At 34.1% G+C, this 27,062-nt stretch overlaps 1 protein-coding gene across 5 annotated transcripts in view; it reads left to right on the top strand.

Moving 5' to 3' along the window:
- Positions 1-27,062, top strand: part of Eya4 (EYA transcriptional coactivator and phosphatase 4) — a 258,627-nt gene that overhangs the window by 115,816 nt on the left and 115,749 nt on the right. For all 5 annotated transcript variants that reach the window (XM_076858240.2, XM_076858239.2, XM_076858238.2 and 2 more), the window contains exon 3: positions 18,009-18,058. In XM_076858240.2, the coding sequence (XP_076714355.1) occupies positions 18,009-18,058 (50 nt within the window). The remainder of the gene's footprint in view (positions 1-18,008; positions 18,059-27,062) is intronic.

The following is a 27,062-nucleotide window of genomic DNA, read 5'->3' as shown; positions in this document are numbered from 1 at the left end:
CAAAATAAAAGACTCTGTGTTTGTGATGTAGGGGTGGCTGGCATGCAGACTTGTGACCCTGCCAACAGTGGACTAGTTTGTCTTGGTGAAGGAAGACCTAGCATACATGCAAGAGGCTACTCCTACCCATTTCTGCTGTATCAGTGGCACTAAACCCATCTTGGAACTGTCACTGGTGACTTACTTTTGTTGGCACATTTTCAGATTATGGTTTTACTGGTTCATTTCAATTAGCCAAGTCCAGCCATATCATTGTGGCCCTTGAAACAAACTTATGTAAGTCTCACAATGTGGTACTCTTTATCACAGAAGCCAGGCCTGAGAGTCATGGTACTTAAGGACCCTTCTATGGTTCTTATTATGCATGGGCATTTCATATTGTTGGGTGTTGGAATGACCTTCTTATAATCAACTCAAAAAGATTTAAAACAACCTCCTTGACCATCTCCTAGTCTACATACAGTAGTAACATAGTTTGGTCACTGAATCTAGCTGCCCTAGTTTGGAATCATCCTCCTTTTGATTGCTAAGGAATGAGACACTATGTAGAACAATTTTAAAAATTTGGGATATCATCCTGACTCCTCAGAGACATGAGATTTTTATTTCCAGGATGACTATCCCAGGCCTCCTGTCTGGTATACCTTCCTGATGGCAGCTAGGTTGAAAGGGAATCGGGCCTTAAAGTTTATTCTGGTTCAGCCACTTGTATATTCTTGTTGGATTTTATTTCCCTAAACCATAAGGATATTGATAAATTGGTTGAGCAAATTGCTCACCAAATGCTGTTATACCCTGGATCTTCAGGTCTTCTTCCAGCATCCATGAAATTGAGGCCAGCTACCCTGTTAGCTTGCAAGTACGGTAAAATCTCAGGTCTTTCACAATTCCTGACACCTGTTGCGATAGTTCTGGCTGCTTAGTGGAGAATAGATTGAAGAGCAGATGCTAGAAATGGGGTGTGTACCAGTTGTAGCACAGGATTTTAATTTGTGGAGACGACTGAGTGATGACACGGAGAGGCTATTGTCATCAAAAGAAGATTTTTATTACTTACATTTCCTAGAGAGAAAGGGGCATGCCACATCATGAGGGGCCACCTGGGGAAGCACGAGGTTTGGTCAGAAGGCAAAAGGAAGAGGGGAAAGCAGGAATCAAAGCCTTCATTAGGATTTCTGTAAAAGTGTACGACAGGGCAGGGAAATGGTTTAGGATTGGCTAGTTTGAATAATTTCAGCAGGCCGGGGATATTAGTTGGGTAATTTAGGGAAGGAGTGGTATTGGCTTCCTGTAAAAGCGATTGATAAAGGAGATGGTTGAGATTGTAGTGCCTGGATTTGCAAGTTTGCATGGGAAAAATTCACTCCCCTTTGCTATCTTTAAGAATTGGCCAGTCCTGATAGGGCTGTCTCTCCCCAGTCAGGGAGACAGACCACAAATGCCAGAATACCAGAATAAGAAATATAGCTCATTCGTTCGTTTTGTGATAAATGGATGCCAAACAGACAAATATAGAATTTAAGGAAATGCATTTAAAACAGGAAGACTGCTTAGAGGGCTACTGTAGTAATTTAAATAGGAGGTGATGATGGTTTTGACTAAATGGTTGACTGGGGAGATGGAGAGAATGAGCAATTCTGAGACATGGTTTGAAGTGTACACCAATTAAATTAGATGAATTTAGATATAGAGTTTGGGGAATGAGACTAACTCTGGTTTCTGGCTTTATTTATATGGAAACTATTGCACAGTACAAATAGGATTTGTGGAGATGTAATAAAGAGACCGGCACTGGACATGATAAGATTTGGTGTGGCTGTGAGATATAAATTAGAATAATTTATAGATTGGGCTGGGGTTGAGGCTCAGTGATAGCACGCTTGCCTAGCATGTGTGAGGCTCTGGGTTCGATTCTCAGCACCACATACAAATACATAAAATAAAGGTCCATCAACAACTTAAAAAAATATTTTAAAAAAGAATAATTTATAGATAAATTAGAATATGAGAATCTAAAATTCAAAGGATGGCTCTCTAGTGGTGATGAAAATATAGAATCTACAGTAGTAGAGAGTATTGGAGACCAGATGGAAGTATGAATTTGAATGAGTTGGGGCCAATCATACATTTGCTAAAAGCTTCACTTCTACCTTACTTGCCTCACTCTTTGAATTATCCACTTGGCCCCTGAATGTACTTGAGTTTGTCAATCTTAATGGAAAATGAAGAAAGACTATTACATAAATGGCAAATATAATTATTGTTTTGATACTGTATGATATTTGTTGTGCAGTGACATAGATGTGATTTACTAAGGCTTATTTTAAAATAGGCTCTTAGGTTATGGATTTTATATTTTCTTGTAGATCTCACATCAGTTACCTGTCTACAGAAGATGGTACAATCTGTGGTTCTGTTTAGTTTTGATTACACATGGTCTTTTTCAAACCAGCAATTTGGGAGCTTATTATACAGGTAGAAAATATAAATTACTTTACTTTCTCCATCCTGTGGCTTTTCAGTTGCTGTCAATACAATATGACTATATGTTTGGTTTTCTCTTTGTTCTCCTGTATTGGCTCATTTTATTTTTTAATTTCAAATATCTTTCTTTGGAATTGTTCAGAAAAGTGTCTTATACTAAATAAGTCAATAATGAAAAGTAGCAAGAAATGCTATAGAAGAAATTGGAGGTATTTTAGAATTTTGAAGAGGAAGATGGTTGATGGATTACCATATAATGTACAAAAGAGGGTCCAGTAGAGAGGGGAAAGCATGAAGAACAAGGAGTACAGAGGTGTCTACCTCATGCTGAGAGTAATGGAGAATGAATAGCAAGGTGAGTGTAAAGGATGCACCCCATGAAACTGCAATAGATCGTTTATTTTCTTGAATAATAAAAGAAAACTGTAGCAAAATGACTAACAAACAACAGATATCATGATTGATTCAACTAAATCTCATTTTGCATATTACTTGGAAATATATTCGTGCATTCAGCAAATGCCAATGTAGACTGACAATGTGCAAGTCACTGAACGTATCATCTGTCGGCAGTTCGTAATAGCTTCACTTTTATCAGAATGTGGGGCAAGGTCTCGCCCTCATTGAGTGTGCTTAAATCATTGACAGATGGAATACGAAGAACTCTGGAATTTTCGGAGGTCAGGGTACCATTTTCAGTGTTTTAAAATGTAAGAGAAACCAATAATAAAGCTTTACTGCCTTTTAAAAACATCTAGTTCCTTTGATTTGGCTATTTTAATAACTCATTTGAATCATAGTATGTCCCAATAACTAGCCACATTGAGTGACAGCTATATGCCTAATTTTAAATACGGAGTAATAAAAACAAATTATTGTTAACCGAAATACACTCGCTGGATAGAGGTTTCTAAAATGTGTGGTTCATATATAACAAATACTATACCACTCACACTTTGAAAAGAAAATTTTTGTTTCATGAGTGGGAAAACACATTTAGAAAGAATGGTTTATATATCTGTTTCAGGTCACTTACCTAGTTGGTCATAGTATGCTAACACCGAAGGAGATTGCAGAAATCTCTGTGCATAAAATGTTAATTAAAATCATCTGTATTATTTTCCTACTTAGTTCTTAAAATGCAAAGGGAAGGCATACCATTTACTTTTATGCTTCTAAGAATACTTTGATGACCTCCTGTAAACTGAGATAAAGATTATATTTTTCATCAAAAAATTGTAGTTGTTCATACTCCTTAAGAACTGAAACTGTAAAGGACTTGGTTTTCATGTTTATATTTACAGAGTTCTCATTGCATTTTGCTTGTCGTCCTTACTCTCTTCCTCCTCCCTGAGACTGGGAAAGAAAATTACAACCCAGCCAGCCCTCCCTCTTTAATGCATGAAGAAACTTATTTTATCCTCCTCAGAGTTCCAGGCACGGTTGACTGGGTCTCTATTGTACCTGAAACAGACATATACTTTTTGCTTCAGTGAGTGCTTCTTGAGCTCATAAGCATTGAGAAAATATCGGATGATTTATAATCCCTTAAGAATGTAGACATTTCAAAAGCATATTCAGTTGAACTTAAAAACAATCTAATTAAACCACAATACCCAAGTAGTGCTAACTCCTTGAGAAGGTTTGGCTACAAAGATTATTTTTAATGATCTTAACCATACTAGGAGCACCTGTTCAAATGGGACCTCTAGCACTCCAACATAATCCACGACGTTTATGAATTTTAAATGCAGTTCAGCAGCTCTCTGTCATTTAACTATGACTAGCCACTATGGGGTGGCATCCAAACCTAGACCCAACTTGTGTTGCAAGTAGAAAGCACATACTATCCTAGTTTTGCCGCAGCAGCAGCAGCAGCCTCTGATACTAATGGAGAGACAGCGCCGTATTCAGTTCCTGAGGCCACTGGGGGTCTCTGTCCTGCTGTCCAAAAACCAAAACAGGGAAATGACTTTTTACATAGTTCCTTCTTTGAAAACAAGAACCACTTCAAGAAATACTTGTGCTAGAAATTCTCCAGATGAAGTATTTCCTCCTTGCCTATAGGTCATTGTATCATTTTGAGCCAAGATGTAAAGACCAAGAAAAATGAAGGAAAAAGAAATCATCTCAATTGCATAAACATAATGGAGGCAAAAATTCCTTTAATGCCTGAAAATTCTACACTGAAATTTATGAAGAATTTATGGAATGGGGTTAATCTTTATTTTGAATTCTGTAAGGCATATTTGTAACGAGATATTATAGTTTTCTACAAAGAAGATGGTATTTCACATGAACTATAGAAAAAAGTAAATAAATACCAGACAATTGACTTATTTGCACTATTTTTATTTATTTATTAAGGTTAGCTATTTATTTTTTTTATTATGATGTAACATGTCCCTTCTCTTCTTCAAACATAAAATGGCTGTATTTTAGAAAACATGTTCCATAAAATGACAACCTCTTTGTGAACATTTCTAATTCATCCCTTCCTCTAACTCAAATGAAAAATCCAGTTTAAAATGAATTTTAAAAGAATGCCTAAAATGATCATTCCATTTTGTTGTCGTACACGTGCTTAAGGGGACAAGAAAGTTTTGGAGTTTATTGGAGAGAAGTAATAATGAAAGTGAAATTTTACATTCTTTGTCACCCTTCCAGAAAACCAAAAACAAATAAGAATGCTTTTTAAAAGAATAAAATTTCGGTTGAGAACATTTAAATCAGTATCATCCCAATATTAACTTGCCACGAAGAAATGCAGAGTAATTGCTTCTACAGAAATACTTTGCTTTAAAAGAAATTCAAAGTGCAATCTGCTTTTTTTCAAATAGAATGCAGGGATTTAATTCTTTGAGGCGTTACTCAATGGACTGTAAATGTGTCCCGTGACAGTGGGTCGACAGAGCCTAGTAATCAGAGTGGCCTCATTGAAAGCACTTCAGAATAAATGCTATACCTATGTTAGATCCCACTGAAAGACAGGAGCTGTTGATGAGGGTGACCCTGGGAAGCAAGTCATCTAACTATAAACAGAAGCCTGTGGAAAGCCATTGGTTGGAGCCAACAGTGTTTACTGTCCAGGTCTCCTCCTAGTTAACCTACATAATTGCACTGCTGGGGGAGCCCGAAGGTTTATGCCAGAGCAAGGTGTTTTTAAGGCAACCTGAATGTTGATTATAGACTATAACCCTCTCAGAACATTCTGTAAGCCTCCAACCAGGTTTCAGTCCATTGGCACTATAGACTAGAATTTATTGACTGTTGAACTTCACACACACGCACACAAAAACTCACTTCTAAATACAACTGGAATTCATTTCAGGTGTTTGGAATTTGAGGTAAGTTTTATTTAGCTTTTGATTGAAGCATCATCATTATTATTATGTTATGTGGTCAGTCATATATTTAAGTTTAGGCAGTCATATCTCAGAGGAAGATGTTTTTCTACTTAAAATGAGTAGCTTGGAAATTTTTGTATTTATTATAAGGATGCTAGAAGAAATATGTTTGTAGAAATTGTGCAAGAATGTCAATTAGAGAAAGTCTTTAATCTGTCCATGCTTATAGTTTGAAATACATTTGTCTTTATTCATGCCATAAAAAACTCACCTACATATTATGTTAATGATGGGAGAAATGCAGGTAATGTGATAATAGATAATTAATAAATGACATGCCACTATAAAATGCTCATAGATAGCATTAAGGAGCTTTCCTCTAATAGTTTCATGCTGCAAGATTTTAAAAACTAATATGAGTTATTTAAATTAAGGGCTTTTTCCCTCTGAGTCATGTGTTTTGAAGTTTTGTGCTGAGTTTGTGAATCTTTCATTAGATTTGAAATGTAGTCTTCTCAATCTTAAATGTTTCATAGATTTAAGAGGATTACTATTTCTTCCATTAATGGAATTCTATTATTTTTTTCTAGAATCTGGTAGTAAGACAAAGTTTAATTTTAACTTATTCAAGAAGACCTAATATTATAATTGGTTTTACCTTTATTTGGACCAATACCTGAGCATATGCTTTGATTTAAAACACTGGTGTGGAAGCCCTTAGCGGGGGTACTTTGGTATGCTTTGAGTCTTTTGAGTTTCATAAAGAAAGAGTGTATGTAAACTGCTATTTTGCTGCCTATAAGGGACATGATATGGGTTAACTATCACAGTAATAAAGTATCTAAAAATTGTTTCATTCAAGACAACTGAGGGAAGGTTTGCTGTGTTGGTTCAATTGTATTCCTATTGTGGGAGGGGGTGGGGGGATCACTATTCAGGAGGAGAAAATATCCCCTAATTCTGCGTATCTGTGAAAACTGACTTACTGCCAGAGTTAGAGTATTTAGGGAATCCAAAGAAGAAAGGAAGGGTAAATCATCTCAGCCAATAAGTCCCGCCCCCCCTTTGGTTTCCAGGGTCTACTGAGCATCAGTGAGTTTATCCAGTCCCTCCTTATTTTCTTAGTTGCTATTTTTTAAAACAGTGTGCAATTGAATGATGCTCAAAAAGGTTGTTACACTATTGTGAAAAAAACTGATTAAAATGCAGCATGCTGCAAATACATTGCTTCTTACTTTATTGAGTTAGATTTTGCACTGCCTGTTTTGGTTTTGGCTTATCTTCTAACCCAAAGTTTGCTAAGCTGCTAAAATATTACTAATCAAAAAAATGACCAAGAAAGTTAAATACCCTAACCACATAGTATTTTGAGCTATAACTTCTTGGGTGGAAGAAATAGGAGAGAGAGAGAGAAGTTTTTTATCCATACTTTGATTTTTGTCTTTCCTCCTCCGATTTCTTTATAAATAGCTGTTAGAATATTCAAAGTTACACGGTTGATTTTTTTGAGCTCAGAGCCACCTCGAGAGGAAGTTGGCTGTGTGTGTGTGTGTGTAAGGGCAGCCACATATTTTACTTTAGGGAAATGGTGCTAGACAGTTTAAAAGGTAAGACAGCTATTGAAGAGATGTAAAAGCCAGATGACTTCATAAGTGAGCATTGAGGAAACCAGGATAACTTGTCCTGAGACCCAGTTCTCAGAAAGCCTTTTTAATTGAGGTCAAAGAGGAAAGAATCGTAAGTCCACCTCAATTATTTATTAGGTTTACCTAGAATGAGACCTTCACTACAGATAGACCTAATCTAGAATTCCTTTACTTTTTAACCCCAGAGTTTTCCTACTGTGCTGATCCATTTTATATTTAGAATACAGAGTGTCCTTACTTCTTTAGAGTATATACATATTGTGAAGCTAACTGACTAAATTTTACTTCCACCTGAGCTTTTTCATTTAAGGATTCTTGTAATGAACTACTACTGGATTTTGTTTTCTTGAAGCCACATGGTTAATGGGGCTGTTTCCTCTGGCCATGTAGTGGTATGTGTGAAATATGTGTCACATGGACCTGTTTTCTCTTAAACCCTAGGCTTGCACGTAATTCAAATTGTTACTTTAATTTGATAGAAAATCTACTCAAACAGAAAGCACATAATTTGTGTTGTTTAGTGCATAAATTACCTATGGTCTGTGTTTTATTAACTCTGCCAATGAAAAATTTCATTTTAGGATTAAGGCCTGAGGAAAGGTGATTTATAAGCATTCCATAACAAAGGTTATTACAAGATAGATTTAATGTAAAACCACTTTACAGTATATTTTAAAACTGAAAAGTATTGCTTTAATATTGTGAAAAATATCATACTAAAATACAACATGCCACATTTTTTCTTATTCTATGAGATTTAATTTTAAAAATAAAGAACTCAAAGGTAACATCTCAGAAATATTTCCTTTTAAAAATTATTAATTTAGTAGAAGATCAACAATTTAAAATTTACCATAATGGAAAATTAAATAAACAAATGTATACTTAATGCACTGTGCCCCAAATATCTATATTTTATATAAATTAATTTACAAATATATAGATATATGCTATTTCATTTAAAATTGCCTTTAATTTTTTCATTTGCATTATATTAGATTGTTTTGAATGTTAAAGAATTTCTCCATTTTCCTCAAGGGTTATGACAATTCTGTTAGGTAAGTTTTTCTATAATCTGAAAATCTCTTAATCTTCACATGCACACATTGAGCACACACAAACCCAATAGGGACTTCAACAGAAACTTCTGCATATGAATTTAACAATTTTGTATTGATAAACTAGACTTACTCTGTAGTCAACTGTTGTTCTGATTGGAAAGGCTAGGTATCGGTTATACTAATAGGCAAATGATGTTAGGTTCACTAGAGCATGTTACACAATGATTGATATTTATGCTTTAAAACATATGATATCTCATCTGTGCCTGTGGCCAAATTCTTTTGAAGTTTCACGACTAAGATGAGCTGAATTTGTTAAGTGGTGGAGGGCTGAGTTGTCTGAGGTCCTGTTGTGCTTGGCAGGTCATGATAAATGGGGTAGTTTTTCTTAACCTTGTGGCCAAAACATTCCAATATCTTAAAAAGGAAAAAGAAAGAAGAAAAAAAGTATGTAGAAGACATTGCCAAAAACATTAACAAGTTTTCTCTATTTAGGGAATGAGGGCAAATTCTTGAAAGTTATTTTTAAACCATTATTTCTGAGAATTTATAAATCTAGACTTTCATGGAGCGAAATTTAGAGGTATAAATGTGGATGCAAAACTCATGAAATTATTCTTCCCTGCTTCAGTGTAAAGATGCACAGTAGAGTTAGCAATTTTAACTTAATTTGCAATGGATTCTACTGAATTAATATATGCTCATTAAGTTACAGTCCTCAGTTTTTAGAATGGAATATTTCATTTTACTTTCTTGTTATAATACATGGAAAAAAAATTCAACTGCCTTCTTTATGACAAATTGAATTACCAAAAAAAAAAAAAAAAAAAAAAGATCCTAGCAAATTAAAGGAGACCAAGTAAACCTAGTAAAATGTAAAGGAGACCAAAATAAAAGGAAACTATACCTGTAACTGTTTGTAATGCTCATTTGTGAGAAAAACTTCTTTTAACACTTCTCTATGTGCATTACTAAGGCTGGAAAATCTAGTCTCATTTCCAAACTTAAATTGTAACAGGATACAATCAGGCATCTCATAGTTACTTTTGTGAAATTTTGAATATTGAGTTGCTTTGCCCTGTTGGGTGATAGTGAAAAAACATATCATTAGAAAGACTTTGAAATATTCCTGAAATATTCTTGCAGTATAAATTGGGCTTAGGGCAGGTGACAAAGGACTATGGCATAATTAAGGAAAAATGCACTTTAAAATTTTACAGGTTAATATGTTTGGCATTGGGCTTTGCTAATGTACTGTACATAAATAATTACACTTTCTTTTTCTGCATTATTGATATTAAGATACTTTTAAATTATATTCAAACTTGCTATGAACTCTCAAATAATTTGAAAGCTCTTGAGACAGTTGGAGTTAATGAAGAGTTATAGATGATAGGATTTTTTTCCCACTTAAAACATAATTCCTCCCCAGTGTGTGATTTTGTCTAACCTCCCTCTCCCAAACTTGAATTCTGGAAGGCTCTGGACTGAAGGCCAGATATCAAGTAAGATCTCACCTATGACAGCCTAATACCACTAGGGTAAAGGAATTTTCAATCTATGTTATTTGTGGTGGGTTAATATTAACCTTGCTAATTTTTCATGTTTATGTTTATTTTTTCTACTGTTGCACTTAAAATAGAATATTCTATTTTATCTTTGATATATAGCAGTTAAAAGAGAGTTACAGCGACAAAGGCTCTGGCTTAATGGTAGCGCACTTGCCTGGCGTGAGTGAAGCACTGGGTTCAATTCTCAGCACAAAATGTAAATAAATAAAATAAAGGTCTATCAACAACTAAAAAAATATTTTAAAAAGAGAGTTAAGTAAGTGCTTCTCTGAATGGAATAGATGCAGACTTCTGGTGCGTACTACAGTTCTCCCATTTTAAGATAAATAAATGGTGGTTTTGAAAGAGGTACTCAGAGGGCTGCAGAGAGAAGCTTGGGTAAAGAATGATAATAAAGAGATTAAAAGGGGTGTGCTGGGCTAGGGATATAGGTGAGTTGGTAGAGTGCTTGCCTAACATGTGCAAGGCTCTGGGTTCAATCCCCAGCACTACAAAAAAAAAAAAGGGCGGGGGGGTGAGGAGGTTGTGTAAAAAAATTTCCCTAACTCCATGAAAAGGATTTCAGAGAGGTGAAAGTATCTTTTTCCTCATATAAAAAGATACTTTATGAAATGATTTAATAATTAGATTTTACAGCCACTTGGAAAAATGGCATTTTGTTTTCCTTGAGAAGCTTCTCAAATTTGTATGGATATATTAAAACAGGTGCATTTTTAATAAAAATTCTTTGTGACAATGTGTTCTAAAGAGTTTTTACATTTTAAGTTTTTGAAAGACAAAGAAATGAATATAGTATTTATAAAATAATATGAAATAGGTCTGGTTAAGGTATGTTGGACATTTTAGTTTAGCTAGGAGACAGTGTGCGTATCTGAGTTTGCATCTGTGCAGGCCTAGACATACAGCAATTCCATGATGATCTTTTCAACATAAATTATATTTACTTGGACCTGCAAATGATTATAAGTTCTCACATTAAATTATACATCTTATATTATGTTCCAGAGTGGTGTTAACTTGTAATATTGTATTTAGAGAATGATTTTTTTTTTCTTTTAGTGCTGTAAGTAAATAAATATTGAAATAATTTTTGACAGGAGCATATATTATAAAATTATATATTTTGTTTAATATTCTAACTCTTACTATTTGGATTTGATTTTTAATTAATTCATGTATGTACTTTTACATTTTAAAATAAGAAAAGTACTTATTTTAATTTGTATTTATTTAATGTAGCTCATCTGAGTCCAGATGATCTGGGAAGTCCATCAAACTCTGGGTGTATTAATTGTTTTACAATATTTTTTTTTTTAAAAATCCATGTTGTAAATGAGTCATTAAATGAGTTCTGTTAAATTAGACCATAATTTAAACACCTAGACTAAAGTTGGAATAATTGTAATAAAATACTTTTAGATTTCATTATTTAATTTAAAATTCAAACATGGCATGACTTTTTCTAGTACTTCTAATTATTTGAAAATATAAAAAACATTTTCAATAAAACCATTGATATTTCAAGAAGTCTTATTTTACTGTCAGAACCTGAAGTAATTAATGTTAGGTATCATTCATCTTTATCAAGCAATTGTCCAATGGTTTTATTTAACCCAGTCACAAAAATACATTTAACATAGTACGCAGTCATACAAGAAATTGTTGCACTACAGTATTTTTATAAATATCATTTATGCGGTCAGATTCACAGAGTATTCACATTTGAAATATGAATAAAGCTGGTAAGTATAAATTGTTGCTGACAGTAATTTCTGTATCAGTTTCTGTATTTACACAGTTTGGCATGAAATAATCTACAATATAATTTGCATTTTAAAAAAGTGTAATTTATGTCTATTTATTTTTCCATGTTTTCCTTAAGCAATAATGCATATTCAAATCTAATTTACATTGTATTTCCTACACTGTTCAGAGAAAAAAAATATTGCCTTACTTATCACCCATAAAAATACATATAGTAAATTATTCATTACAATAGCAAACTTTCATTTCCCAAGTTTCCATCTTGTATTTACGGATGCAGATTTGGTCTCTTGTTATTACTGCATAGTAAATAGTAAGACTTAATTATTTAGAGTTCATTTCAAAATGAAATGAAGTTTCAAAGAGGCCTTTGGAAAATCTTTTTCCGTGATTCCATGCTCTACATTTTTATGATTGTTCATGTTTCAGGAATTATAAACAGCAAGATTAAGTAGAAAATAATGGGATAATTGATTCCAGCTTTTCTTAGAAGATGGTGGATGGGATAGAAGAAATTCGTTCTTCTTTGTACATTTTTCATGAGTTAATTCTGTTTCTCCTCAAAAGATTGTGAGCTTCTCAAACACCCAGTGGTTGAAACATATATGAAAAAAATAAGGTTGATTGTTATACTTCAGTATAATTGTCATGATGTAAAACATTCTGAAAATTATGCTATGTTCTATATATGTCTTCCAGATATGATATTAAAAGTATTTACCATTCTTAATACCATATCTCCAATTCTCTATAACTTATTTTGAAATTATACTCTTTGTGTTACTCATGTAAATTAACATAAAGAATTTGAAGGATGAATAGCATTAGGATATATGAAAAATGATTTTTAAAAATAATAGTCAACTAATGTAATATCTACCCATTTTTCAGCCTCATTTTCTTCTCAGCATCAGTCCCTACTGCCATGTATTCTTTGTTTACCAGCTTACACATTTACTGTACTTCTTCCTCTCTTTCTCTAGAATGCATGATCCAGGCAGATAGGTTTTTGTTGGTCTAAGTCAAGCTGATCAACAGAAGTTTATGCAAGCCATACATGTATTTTAAATTTTCTAGTGATTAAATGGGAAAAAGTAAGGAAAAATAGGAGAATTATGTCATTTAAACATAATTTCATCTAATTTGAAGAGATATTTTTTTTCATAGTGAGACTAATTCAAAATATCATCTAATTTAAAGAAATATGTTTTTTTTTTCATAGTAAGACTTTGAAATCCAGTGTGTGTTTTTACACATAGAGCATATCTCAGTTCAGACTAGCCAGGTTTCATAGCCACATGTAGTTAGTGGCTACTTATAATCCATTGAACTGCTTGAGTCCAGTTCATCTCAAAGCCTAGACAGTGCCTCATTACCCAGGCATTCAGTAATGTCTTGCTGCATGGAATATCATGTGTTTTGGACAAAAATAAAACAAAATAACAAAAACAAAAACAAACAAAAAAATCAGAAGTTGCTTTTTAGATCATCCTTTCTTGGCAGTTGGTGGGGCAGGGTAGGGTGAATGCTAGAGTTAACTGGATAAAATTTTCAAAACAACTTCCTTGTGCTGCCTAAAGTTATTATTATTAAAATTATTACTAGTACTTGGTAAAAGTCAGTTACTTCAGTAGTCCAATTTAAAAGATTTGTTTAAAAATTGATGCATTATGAGAAGTAACTCGTAGGTTATTCTTTAGCAATTATTTCATAGAATTTTAGTTCAAATCTTAGTTTTAAAACAAGAAGGGTATTAGTCAAGAATACAAAGTTCCACACATGCAGGGTGAGTAAGTCTTAGAGATCTACTCTTCAGGGTCATGCCTATAGTTAACAATACTACATTGTCTACTTAAAAATTTACTAAGAGAATAGATCTCATGCGTGTGTGTGTGTGTGTGTGTATGTGTGTATGTGTGTGTGTGTGTGTGTGTGTGTGTGTGTGTGTGTGTGCTCTAAAGAAAGAGGGTGGGAAAAGCCATTGGAGTTGATGGACATGATCATGGCATAGATAGTGGTGATGATGTCACAGGTGTATTCTTATCTCCAAGCTCATCAGATTGTATTCTTTAAATATGTACACTTTTTGTTTTTCAACCACACCTCAATCAATTGAATATTTGAAAAGAAAGAAAAGTAAGAAAACCTAATAGACTCAACTGACGAATACAAAATAAGAGGGGAAGAAAGGCTTCATTTCTATTACCTGCCCTGCTATTGTCCCCAGTGAGACATGGAACAAGTCATGTAACCTCTTTACACCTTAGTTTTCTATTTATAAAATGAGAATTTTATCCTTCATGCCTGTCTTCATGAGTTACATGAGATTACGTATTGATAGTCTTAATATAGTGTGCCAAAGAGAATAATTGCTTAATAAATGGCAGTAATTATCATTATTGTGATGTAATAGAAATTGAGCTTTACATATTAAGATCCTATGATCTTCGTTTTAAACATTTTAGTTTATATGCTTCTAAATTCCATTTTCATCACATATATTGGTTAAAATTTTTTTATAGATCTGAATTTGAAGTTTGCTACATAATCACTTTCAGGCTAATCTTAATGGTTTTCAGGATGATCAGATAGGAACTGAGGTAAAAATAGTATATACCTAAGTGGTCTTTTCCTTTTAGGTCCATCTTTTGCCCACCTCTTTGTGTATCTATGAAAACTAGGATTTAGATTTCAAATATGGGTATGAAGTTCTGCCACATCTCTTGGCCTGCTTGTTTTCATTTCTTTCAAAACAAATTTGGTAGTAATTTGGTATTCATTGAAGACAGAGGTTCTATGTATTCTATAGGAGTGTTCCTTCCTTCCAAAACTATATGGTGCCATTCACTGAAGTGCCATTGACCTTCATTTCACTTGAGTTTATGTTCAAATTAGTCAAAACTGTTACCTTGACCTCTCTATGTATGTTTCTTAATGATTCACTTAGCATCTCTTTATTACTTCAGAAATAAGATAGAGTTGTAAAGCAATGTGTAGATGCCATAAAATGACTATTTTCTTATTTAGTCTTTGGTGAATCTGAAATTTCCTTGCAAAGACATATAAGATGATTAGGTCATAGTCCACCTAATACTTCAATCAATTACAATATTCTAACAATATTTTATCAGAAATATTGGTCAAAAACATCCTCTTTTCTCCCCATGACTCCTGTCTGAATTTCGACCTTCACCACCTTCCACTGAGGTATTGAGTAATTCACTTAGTAAACATATTTAGGGAACATCCAGTCAAGGCTGGGATGTAATGATGTATGTCTAGGGCCAATGCCATTTCTGCATTCATGGAACTTCTATTGTCTCTCATTGCAGGAGACTCTTGCCTATACTTCAGCCTTCACTTTGTTCCCTCACACACTGTCTTTGAGGGCAGCACTACTCAGTTTATCATCCCCCAAAACCAAAGCTAAATGTTCTCTTTGATAAGTGGATGGTGATCATAATGGGGTGGGGGAGGGGCATGGAGAGAATGGAGGAACTTTGGGCAAAAGGAGAGGAAGGGAAGGGGAGTGGGTATGGAGGTAGGAAAGATGGTGGAATGAAATGAACATCATTACCCTAGGTATATATATGACTGCACATATGGTGCAACTCTACATCATGTACAACCAGAGAAATGAAAAGTTGTGCTACAATTGTATACCATGAGTTGAAGTACATTCTGCTATCATGTATAACTAATTAGAACAAATAAAAAAATTCATATATATATATATATATATATTTATATTATCTCCACTTCAGTGGTCTGCATTGCCCAAGGTTAATTTCCAGACCCTTTAACTGGGTACCAGGACTTCATAAGGTGGTTCCCTGTCAAGCCCAGGACAGGGAAGTGCTGATGTTCTCCAGGTGGAGTCTTCAAGCCCTGTGTCCTTAAGAACCAGTTCAGAAGTCACTCCTTTTTTTCCCTTCCCATCTTCTTTGAGATGGAGGAGTTTGTTTTGTAAACACAGCACTTCAGATAGTGGTACCCTATACTAGTCATAGTATACTAAATACAACCCTTCCTTCATTCAACCACAAAGTGAACAAAAAATTCTAATTGCAACCATCTGGATGAAAGCGTAGCTTTACCAATATCTGAAAAAATCTAATTCTTTACTTATACTAATTATTATTTAGAATCCCAGGATTCCATGGGTACTAGATAGTAAAAGAATCAATAGATTTGTATTATAATTATTAGATTGGTATTATAATTAGTACTTTGAAAATGAATTAAAAAGAATCAGAAATTTCTGGTAAGTTATTTGGAAAATGATGCTTTGGAAAATCAAGGGTAATAAAGAAAAAATGGTTTGTCAATAAGGCACAGGAAACTTATCTGGCTCTAAGTCTTGACGGAAATATATGTGTTTTGTTGTTGTTGTTTTGTTTTTTGTTTTGTTTTGTTTTGTTTTGTGGTGTTCTGGAGCTTCTCTGCCAGTCTCAAAGGTAAGTCACTATGGTCTTAAGAAAAGTAGTATTCACTTGGGGTGTTTTCTGTGTATCCATTGGACAGATCAGATAGTTTCTGGTGGTGATTTAGAGGAAAGAACTAGTGGGAAGGAAGGATTCTATTTCCTGCTGTCTTTCCCATTTGGTTCCTATTTTTTTCTTGGAAAAAATTTTAATGGACACGAGATTTTGGTGGATTTTCTGGTGAATTTTGTATTAACATTTTAAGAAAAGTATTCTCCCCCCCCCCCACACACACACCTTTTCTCTCTTTTTCATCCTCTTTGTCCTTCTCCTCCTCTTCTTTTTTCCCCTGCTCTTAAAAACATTTCTTCCTTCCTCTGTCTCCTGGTGCTAGAGTTCCATGGTAAGGGAACTAATAGAACAGAATGACAATCTCTTTGCTTCTCAGTTTGATTTTCCTGTTGTGTAATTGTATCCACTGGAAGCAAAAGAGAGTACAAAGTTAATCAAGCAAATAATTGGTTTCCCAGATTACACAAATGTCTATGATTGGAAATGAAAGCAAAAGACACAGATTTTTGAAAGTGTAGGGTTGTGTGTGTGTGTGTGTGTGTGTTTTAAGCATTCTTCTAAGTGTGTGTGTATGTTTTAAGCATTCATTAAGAGGAGGAAAGAATTGCTTTGTGAGCTAGAAATACAATACTGTACAAGTCAAAACTTGTCCTTAGTGGTGCCTTTCATTTTGCAATTCACACTACACAAGTGTCTCTATGCTGTATATATCTAGTGAACTGTTTCACTTCCAAGTCACATATTAGAAGTTGAAATTGCTGGAATCCTGTGGGTTGCATAAATAGGCAGGCCATCACAATACGGATATCCTGAGTGTATGACAGTGGACTTGTAAATATATATTGTGCACTTCTCATATTAATGAAAGGATTTTTGAAGTTTATTCTACTATGAATACAATATACCTTTAAGACCATGGTATCAGAATAGGTATCTGGGCTTGATGTTAAATTTTGAAAGAAGATGGATACGTGCTTTCCCTTATTTAGAGGGTTACAACATACATCTCTTCAAATGGATAGCATGGCCTGAAAAGCAAAAGTTAATCTCATTCTTTACCTTTCGTAAGTTAGAAACCTCAAAGTTGAAATATAATCTGTGAAATATACTACAAATATATGTGAAAAGTCTAGGAGCAATGCCTAAACTTAATTGATGTGCTGAGACATGTATAAAACATATAGTCATTGGATTAAGAAAGTTAAAATTAATATATGAATGTTTTAGCTAACACTATACTGTGTCCCAGAATCTGGTGTTTATTATTGTGTGCTTTACTGGGCGACAGGAGCAGTATCCATTGGAAAAACACTTCCTAATGGACTAAGAACAGTATGGCTTTCTCATTCCTAAGTGGGAAACATAGTTCTTTGGTTTCTTTGTTCCTCATTTGACTGGTCCCCAGCAATTTTTGCTGAACATTTTACATACTGATGGAGACCAGCGAAGTGCATTTGGCAGCTGTTCATGGGATAATAATGAAATACACTATTTAGTACTGCATGCTGTTGCTGTAAAATGTGGGGAGTATTTTATAGAGACCTTGGTGAGCGGAGCTGTATCCTCTTTAATAAGTGTGTGAACCTGAGTAAGGAAGTTATATTTTCATATGAGAATAACTACTACTTTTTTCTTACAGGTAAAGAAAACGTGCACAGATTCCGATGTTTCAGAACCTCAGAATTCCAGGTACAGCAAAATAAAGATTGAGACTCCTCTAAGAAAAATTAAAGCTCCAAAACTAGTAAAATATTATATTATATATCAGGTACAACTGAGATTTGAAACACTGAGTTTGTTACAGAATTTGTGTGTGGAAATTACATATTATTTGGCCAGGGCACCATTAATGATAACATTAATAAAAAGAGATTGTGATTGAAGTTGTTTTTAAAGAATAACAACAAATCTCTAGATAAGAATTGAAAAATATTCTCTTTGATGTCATATTAAGTTAAACTTCATTTTTCAATCTGATCTTTTATAATCTATTTCTATCAGGAATTGTGCTGGGTACTGAATAACAGTCAAATCTGTTTTTACCAAAAAATAAAAACCATAATATTTCTCTTTGTAATGAAACACTGCTAGATTTTTGAGAATACTATCAAATTAGTAAATGCAACATTAACTTGGCATTCTCTCTTTGGTTGTTTGGAGCTGGTGGAACTGAGGAATCGAAGTATGAGACCACTTCACACAGGAACCTAGTTCTAGGGCTAAGGATGTAGCTCAAGGGTAGAGTATTTGTTCAGGGCACACAAAGCCCTGGTTTCAATCCCTGTTGCTGAGGGATTTGCTAGTACTGAGTTGTTTGCTAGACCAGATGCCCAACAATTTTTTTAATCTCGCCATTCTTCTTGCTTTTGTTTCTATATTCAGGTCTGAATTTTAAATGGATAAGTAAAAGTATTATAAATACCATGACATAAAAATAAACATATGTTCTTAATCTGATGCTAATGATATGACTTACCCTAATATATTAAGAAATTTGCATTTAATTGTGAGTTGGTACTAGTTTATTTTGTCCTTCTTCACATAGCATATGATGGATGTAGTGATTCTCTTAGTACAACAAAGAAATACAGATCTCTGTAAAATGTTTATGGTACCATGATTTCCTTTTGGATAGCTAGATTGTATTATGTACCATCCATTAACCATTCAATAACTTTTCCTTTGTTTTACGCAGCATGATGTTTCTATAATTGATTCCTCTACATATTAAAGTGATTGTATGTGATCTTTTCCTTTGGAACATTAAGGGCAATATAATATGGTATAGGATTATTGACATTCAATCTTTGCTCTTTATAGTTAGTTATTAAAATGGAACTAAGTAAATCTATCTTGTTGGAACATTAAGAAATGGGTGAACAATGATATCCCCCCTACCCAATGAATCCTAATCTAATATGCAGAGAAGGGAAGGTTAAAGCTATATTCCTTGTAGGGACTTCCTTCCTGATCATTTTGCTGACCTTTATGAGTAACCAATCTGTGAATTACTTTGCAAGGATTATATACATTGATAAATTAGTAAAGGGCATGTCTTGAGGATTAGTAGAAAAAGGAGAAAAATATAATCATCTTCATTATATATCAATTTTTTTACATTGAAGCCACTCATGAATTTTGACATATAATTTTATACTTAAGTAAAATTTAAGTAGCAGAATGCTTCCAATGTTCATGAAGTCAACAGTGTGTTAGAGAAGAAACAGAGTTTAGTACTTAATGAATTTAATCTTGAAATGACATCATTTTTTTTCAATCTAGAAAATTCCAGTCTGTATGACCTCAAGAGTAATAGTTTTAGGGCTGGGGATGTTAGCTTATTGGTAGAATGCTTGCTTAGTGAGTTCAATCCCAAGCACTGAAAAATAAAAGTGAGAGGAAAAATATAACTTTACTTTTAAGATAAATAATGGCTATTTCAAGAGACTGTTAAAATATATCACATTATTTAACAATATGTATCTCTGTGAAATTGAAAATTAGCTGCTGTGAAATTGAAATTAGCAGTTGTTGAATAGAAATTAGCAGTTGTTTTCCATGGACCAGCTACTCTTAAAATTACTGGATGTGTAATATACATGGGTAAAATCAAACAAATCACTTTCTAAAAACTTTAAAACTGTGTGCAGTCGAAAACAAATGAAACAATCTTATTAAAACCCCAAATGGAAAAGCCTTTGAGAACCTCTGGGCTTTCTTATTGGTTCAAGGCTGCCCAGATGTTCTGGCAGTACTGATCTCTCTCCTTTTACTGGTACACTGCCCAGTCTCCACACTCCAGTCACTGTCAGTGACAGAAGATGTGGCTCTTCTCGGATCCTGTATTTATTCAGCAATATTAGGTCTGAGAGTACTGTAAGTGATACTCAGTTAATGTAATGATGGAACACAAAGAAAATAATTAATTATACTAAAGAACACTAATTATGCTAAAGAATTCTCTGCACTGAAATAATACAATAACTACTGAATAGTTCACTCATCAGAGATAGCTTAAAGTAATTTTTATTATATGCATGTATAGAAGCTCTGTTTTTATAACATTTATCAAAAAATATAGACACTAAGCAGTATTATTTTATTACGTACAGATATGGGTACTTTTTTTTTTTGCCCATTAAGAACCACAAGCATTCACAGTCTCTCTTTCCCATTTTTGATCCACCCCGTGTGTGTGTGTGTGTGTGTATGTGTATGTGTGTATTTGTGTGTGTATGTGTGTGGTATGAGACAGAAACTCAGTTGCGATTTAAAATTTAAAACCTGCAGCTTAGTAATTCTATTCTATACAAATCTTAAGTAAAGAATTGAAAACTCAGAATGAAGTACTGTCTCAGCATAAAACATAAGCTAGAGACCCACTGCCATACCAAATGCTGCCTCACTTGGAACCCAAAGTAAACGTCATTCATTTATTTAGCTAGCTTTACAGTGTGTTGGTTTTGGATTCAAAATGATTAGAATAGATGCAGATGGAAAGTGTTTTTATAGTAGGGAAGTAATTAAATTGGGTGCGGAGACTTTGTTAGAATCCTCAGAGTGACATATGTGTATCAGCAAATTCTTTGTCTTGCTTGGCCTTAATTCCTCTTTTGGAAAGAAATGCTTGGGCTGCAGATGTAACTGGCAGATTGGGGAAAAGAGAATGAATAAACCCATGCAATGTGAGTAGGGCAAAACCATCTTCTTAGGAATAAGATAATATGTATACACTAAAAGCCAGACATCAGGGATAGTATTTGCAGTTTCCTCGAACTATTAAACTTGATGTCCTATGGAAAGGGATATAAAGTGCTTTATATAAAAATTTACTCCACTTGAATGTTTTTTTTTGTTTTTTTTTTCTTCTGTGTTGTTAACTATGTACAGATTATACTCTTATTGGCCTTTGTTCTTAAAACTAATATTAACCATAAAATATATACCTGAAAAAACTAAAATTTATAATTTTTGTCATGTTTTATCTTACTCGAAAATTAAGTCTGCTATTAGATAGAGCATCTTAAGTGATAAGCAGAAACATTTTAAGTTTATTTTTTTCTATATTTATGGTGAATTCATTCATGTGGATTTGTTCCTCCTTTGAGTCACTCAAAAAATAATGTTCATGCTTCTTGTTTAATATAATAGATAGTTCCTAGATAAGTGAATATTTTAGCAGATGTTTCCATGAATATCCTTTTTTATAAAAAACCTTTCTACTTTTTATTTCCAATATTAAGTGAATGTATAAGATATAATTTATTTCATACTTTAATTGCATTCTGTATAAATATCTTAGAATGCTACTCTGTTACAGTGGCCTCCATAATACCAATTGGGTTCCTTTCATGATCTTTGTTCTGCTTCGCTATGTCTTTTCTCTTTTGGACCTCTGACTAGTAAAGTATTTTCACTAAGAAGAGTTCAGAGACATAGAAAGTAAATGCAACTCAAATTAAGCAATTTCATTTTATACTTGTTTGGTTAACTAAGAAGTAAAAGAAATTATAAATTTTGGTGAAATTGGACTGTGATGTGACTTCTAGAAATTACACCAAATCTTTTCTGTTATAGCTTTGTCTCACCCTGCCCTCAATATCACCAGTAGAATAGAGTAATTAGATCCAAGGGAGAATATTAAAGTAGAGGAAGTACTTCTAGGTACAGAGGAACTAATATGGTAGTTTTTCCATTTGTAGAGAAAAAAGAAGATTTTGTGGGTAATGGTGAGGGTTGGCTCTTATCTATTTCATAGGTTAAAGAAATTGAGTTTGCTGAGAACTTAGTGGTTACCTGAAATTGTCAGGGGCCTTGACTATGTCTTCTTGCTCTGGACTTGATTAACTTCACGATTATCAAGTGAATGGCAACATGACTATCCAACTTTAAAGAAGCTTTGGAATTAATTTTGCTTTAATAGCTAGTATTTCAGTGAGCCTCAAGAAGTTTATCTATTGAAGATCTAAGTGTAAAAGCTTAAAAATGCAATTAATTCATCTTACGTAAATAGTTGTGATTTAGCAGTATAGCAGTTAAAATATTAAGTTATGCATATTTATTTGCCAGCAAAATAACTTTTGCAGTGCTTCCAAAAAACTGAAATATTTATCTGCCTATAACTGCCTGCTTAAAAATTAAATGGTATGTTGCTTTTCACAGCAGGGAAAGCTCAGGGCCCTTCATGGATATTATTTTACTGTGTCAAATCTGAGGTCTGTCTAGCCCAATATTCTGTCTCCAAGATGCATAAAAAAAAAAAAAAAAAAAAAAAATCATGACTTCCAGGTTGCAGTTCCTCAAACTTGAATACTTTGGGATGTAGTTCCAATAAACTCTAGATTCTCTCAGTAATACAATCTGACTGTACAGTCCATGGAATTATATAACCATTTGTTGGGCGTAGTCATGTTATTAGCATCCACTGGTTTTTCCTATTAAACACAGAAAGTTACTAATCACATTGAAAACTATTTATCAAGTATTTCTAGTTATTTAAAACCACTTCCTTCAAGTTATATGGTTATACTTCTGAAAATGAGAGATGATTGATGGATAGATAGATATTCTAAGAATGTGATTTAATTTCCTTTTGACTTATTTAACATGAGTCATATTCTAGTTTAATCCTTTTCTTCCCAATTTGGGCAGTGTTTTGTCTAGTTTCAAAGTGTGAGCTTGTGTGGGTTCCTCTCCATTGTCTTCATTTAGGCTGGTATTCGCTGGAGGTTTTTTGGAATCCACTTTTCCTTTTCTGGGATGTGTTGACAGATTCCTACAGGTGTGAATACAGCTGGAGTCCTGGATGAGGATGAGTGATGTGTTCTGTTTTGCCATTTTTAACTGTACCCTCAGTAGCTACCATATCTTGACCTTTGGGTCCTGGTAGCATTCTGAGCTGACTTCCTCAGAGAAGTGTCTGAGGTATCTAACTAAATCCCTGATAGCAGTGACAATTGAAGATTTTAATACCAGTCTCAAAATTTAAATTATTGTTTTCTAAATGTCTTATTATATATGTGCACTGTCAATCTTTTCTTCTGTCTCATTGGAAACTCCTAGTAATTTGTCCTTATTGGAAGCAGAGTTTAATGCTATCTTTATACTTGTTGATTTCTTTGTTTTTCCTGCTAGAGTTAATATTCCAAGATTAAAAGAGTAAGCAGATGAGAGTAAAATAATATGACTGAAAGGCATGTACACATTGCTCCTCACAGAATAATTGATCTCTAAACATTGACATTGAACAAGACTCATCCTTTAACCTATTAAGGGAGGCAGAGAGGCTACCATTAAGACCTTACCATTTATACCTCTTCATTCAGATAATTGTTTGCTTCACTGTCTTCACATCTCTAGCTTTTATTCTTGATTTTTTTTTTTTTTTTTTTTGCTTTCTTTTTATTTCTTGTCTTTTCCCATATTATCTCTGTTCACAACTCTTGCCATGGTTCGGACCTTAGCATGCTCTGCTCACCAGAAACTGAAACGGAAGGTGTGTTTTATAAATGAAAAATCCCACGTGATTCATGTGAAGAAATAGTAGAGGAGACTGGAAACTAGGTAAGTTAGCACAGATCGTGGCTGGCTTGAATCCGGTTGTTTTAGATCACACTCTTATAGGCTGTAGCTACAAATACAAGCCAGTTAAGGCAGAGAAGGAGAGGTTTGTTTTATGTTGCTCTGTTGTCATTTTGTTTTTTTAAACTCAGATATAATTTCTTAGAGAACTTATGAGGGTATGTTGAATCTCAGAAGGTGAAGACCTGGGGTTGCCCTCTTGTTCATGTCTGGACAATATTTGTGCTGTGTCTCCTAGTGGCTTCAGTATCTCCATCTCTCAGGATACAGACTGATTGATCAGCCTGATTTTTCTCCAGGTCCCACAGTAGGAGGATGTGTGATTTGTACATTTACCTCTTTAGCCTCCCAGGTGGAAAAGTCTCTCTCTTTCCCAGACTTCTAGGGAAGGGCATGGTTATCAGAGAGGCCTGGTCACAAAGCAGAAGTGTGGCTTTTAGTGGACATGACCAGGTGTGTATGAATGAGGCATGGAAGGACTTCCAGGAAAGGGATGCTGAGCTCATAACCCAACAAGTGACCTTTACCTTCCACCACTTTCCTTTATCTAACCCCCAACCTCCATGCTTTCCTTTGTATAATCCAGCATATTTTAAGAAACTGAAAACACATCCCCATTCCTTAATTAGATATAATCCAATGACTACTCATCTCACTAGTATGGAGACTTATTTCATAGGTGAGACATTTGTAACTATGATCTGCAAAGTGGATATTATTGTTCTAGGTAGACCTTTAAGGGCAGTGGCAGCCAAACTTCCAGGTAAGAATAGTTCCATCTACGTCTGTGTGAAGACTTTTACCAAGCATTGGCCTTCCCTGTGCTCATCTCCAGGTTGATCAGTTAGTATTCAATGGACCCTGTCCTCTGCTCTCAAATGCTAGTCTGAATGTGAATTGCTTTCTGCATTTTCTATTATGAATCTAGTTGATGGGTTGTTTAATTAATGCACTTTTTACTATAGTTTAAATTATTTACCTTTCTGAGGGCAATTTTACCAAAATTAATATCTAAATCTGAACTTTTAAAACACTCCTTAAGAACTAGAATCAGCAATCAGTAGCCAGGAACCCAAATTTGAAATTTTGGCAAGACTTCTTATAGGCATAAAGAGGTCACCAATAGATTTCTGATCAGGTTATAATAGAGCAATGTGTGTGTGATTACAGAGCAGATGTGACATAGGCACTTAGAGGCAGGGACGCCAGCTAGGAGACTGACTTCAGAGGCCCCAGAGAAAGTTTAGCAAGTTGTCCTTATTTTCAGAGACACTGCACATTATTTTTTCTTGTGATTGAAGCACATTTTTCAAACCGTCTACATTGAATATTTCTTTCTTTTGTTTTAAGTATATGGATATGTATATGAAATGGTAGATTTGGCCTGAAATGTACATAATGGCTGTGGGAGGGTTCTGGCCTCTTTTTCCTGACAGTTGCATTATTCTCCAGTGATGCTAAAAGGCCTGACTTCCCCACAGGTATCAATGGTTAATTGTAGAAAATTTCTGTGTTTCTTGTCATCCTCCACAGTAAACTAAGCTCATATGAAATCTTATAAAACAGTCTTTCTGCAGATTGTTAAGTTGCTTGGTGCTTGGGATCAAACCCAGTGCTTTATGCATTCTAAATGCTATACCACTGAACTACATCCCTGTCTAGTGATTTTTATCCAAAGGACCTAACCAGCAAAAAGAAAAGAAAAAAGAAAAAAGGAAAAAAAATGCATCACAGGAATTAAATTGTTGCAAATGGGAGTCGTGCCCATTTCTTGAGCACACAGCATATCAGCTGGTGGTTTGCTTAGGAGGTACTGAACTGCCATATATCCTTATGGTTATTCTAGACTTGGGTCATTATTAGTGAAGAATAATAATAAACTTGATGTAAGTAGAAACATAGAAACTTTTTGGGTCCCTCCTCAAGGTGGAAGAAATACAATCTGATGGCTTTCCTTTCAGCAATTCAATTACAGCAACACCTATTTTTGCCCTTAAACTTGCTATGGATCAGGCGTCTACTATGTGACAGGCATTGTTTGAGATAATTTAGTGATCAAAACAGGGAGTGTATATTGACAATGAAATATTCTAAAAGGTAATTAGGAGAGCATTGTGAGCAATAGAAGATTTTTAAATTGGATGAACAACTCCAAAGAGAACAATACCACTAGGATGGAGTGAGACCAGAATTTAAGATCTGAAATAACAATGTTCTAGAAAAAAACTACCATTTCTCACCTATCTGGGATTTTGAGAATATTTACATGAAATTTTATTAAATGCGTTGCAAATACATTTTTCTTCATCTTTCTAGTACTACAGGATGGAACTGTTCCCAGGCAGGACACCTCCCTCTGCCACACCACACACCCTCCAGGACCAGAGCTTTGTCCTGATTAGAGGACTTCAAGCTCCTTCACCAGCCAAGCCTTTGAAAAAAAAAATAAATAAAGCTCTTTAAAGTTTGTGTCTTAAGATAGATGAGGGTTTAGTGCAATCCCCCAAATCTGAGTTCTAAAGATACAGAGATTCTCCTCATTATCTCACATATAATCATCATATTTCAGTTGTCTTAGCAATCTACAGTGTTCTCATTTGTTTTTCAATAATCCAGTGAATGAATGTGGTCTTTGTTCATGTGTTTATGAAATTTTAGCACCTGATACTTGATGTCTTTTGAGTTATTTTACTGGGCCAAACACTGATCTTTCTAATCTTAAAATTCATGTAAAATTGAATTTGAATTTTCTTCAATATGTGAATTTCTAATGAGAGAATATCTAACATAAGAATAGTTGAAAATATGTATATATTCTTATATTTTAAAAATGCTCTCATTTTAATTGTGGTTAATTTCTAAGGCTCCACAAACTTGGCAAACTCAGTTATCTCACAATCCTCTCCCACACAGTCATACCTAAGAACTGCTGAGAAACAAGAAAAATCTAGATGTCTTTGAGTTTTTTCAGAGTAAGTTTTTCTCTTTCTGTGCACCTAAGTCTAAACTGCAAACAGTTCCTTTTTACTACTAACAGGAGCAACTCAAGTATCTGGATCATTTTGGGTATTTTTGTCAATCTGCATTCTATACCTAGCCCAGTATCTGGCAT

The sequence above is a fragment of the Callospermophilus lateralis genome, chromosome 6, assembly GCF_048772815.1.
Source record: "Callospermophilus lateralis isolate mCalLat2 chromosome 6, mCalLat2.hap1, whole genome shotgun sequence".
Lineage (NCBI taxonomy): Eukaryota > Metazoa > Chordata > Mammalia > Rodentia > Sciuridae > Callospermophilus > Callospermophilus lateralis.
The sequence above is the reverse complement of the archived record's forward strand: the minus strand, read 5'-3'. Positions and strand labels throughout refer to the sequence as shown.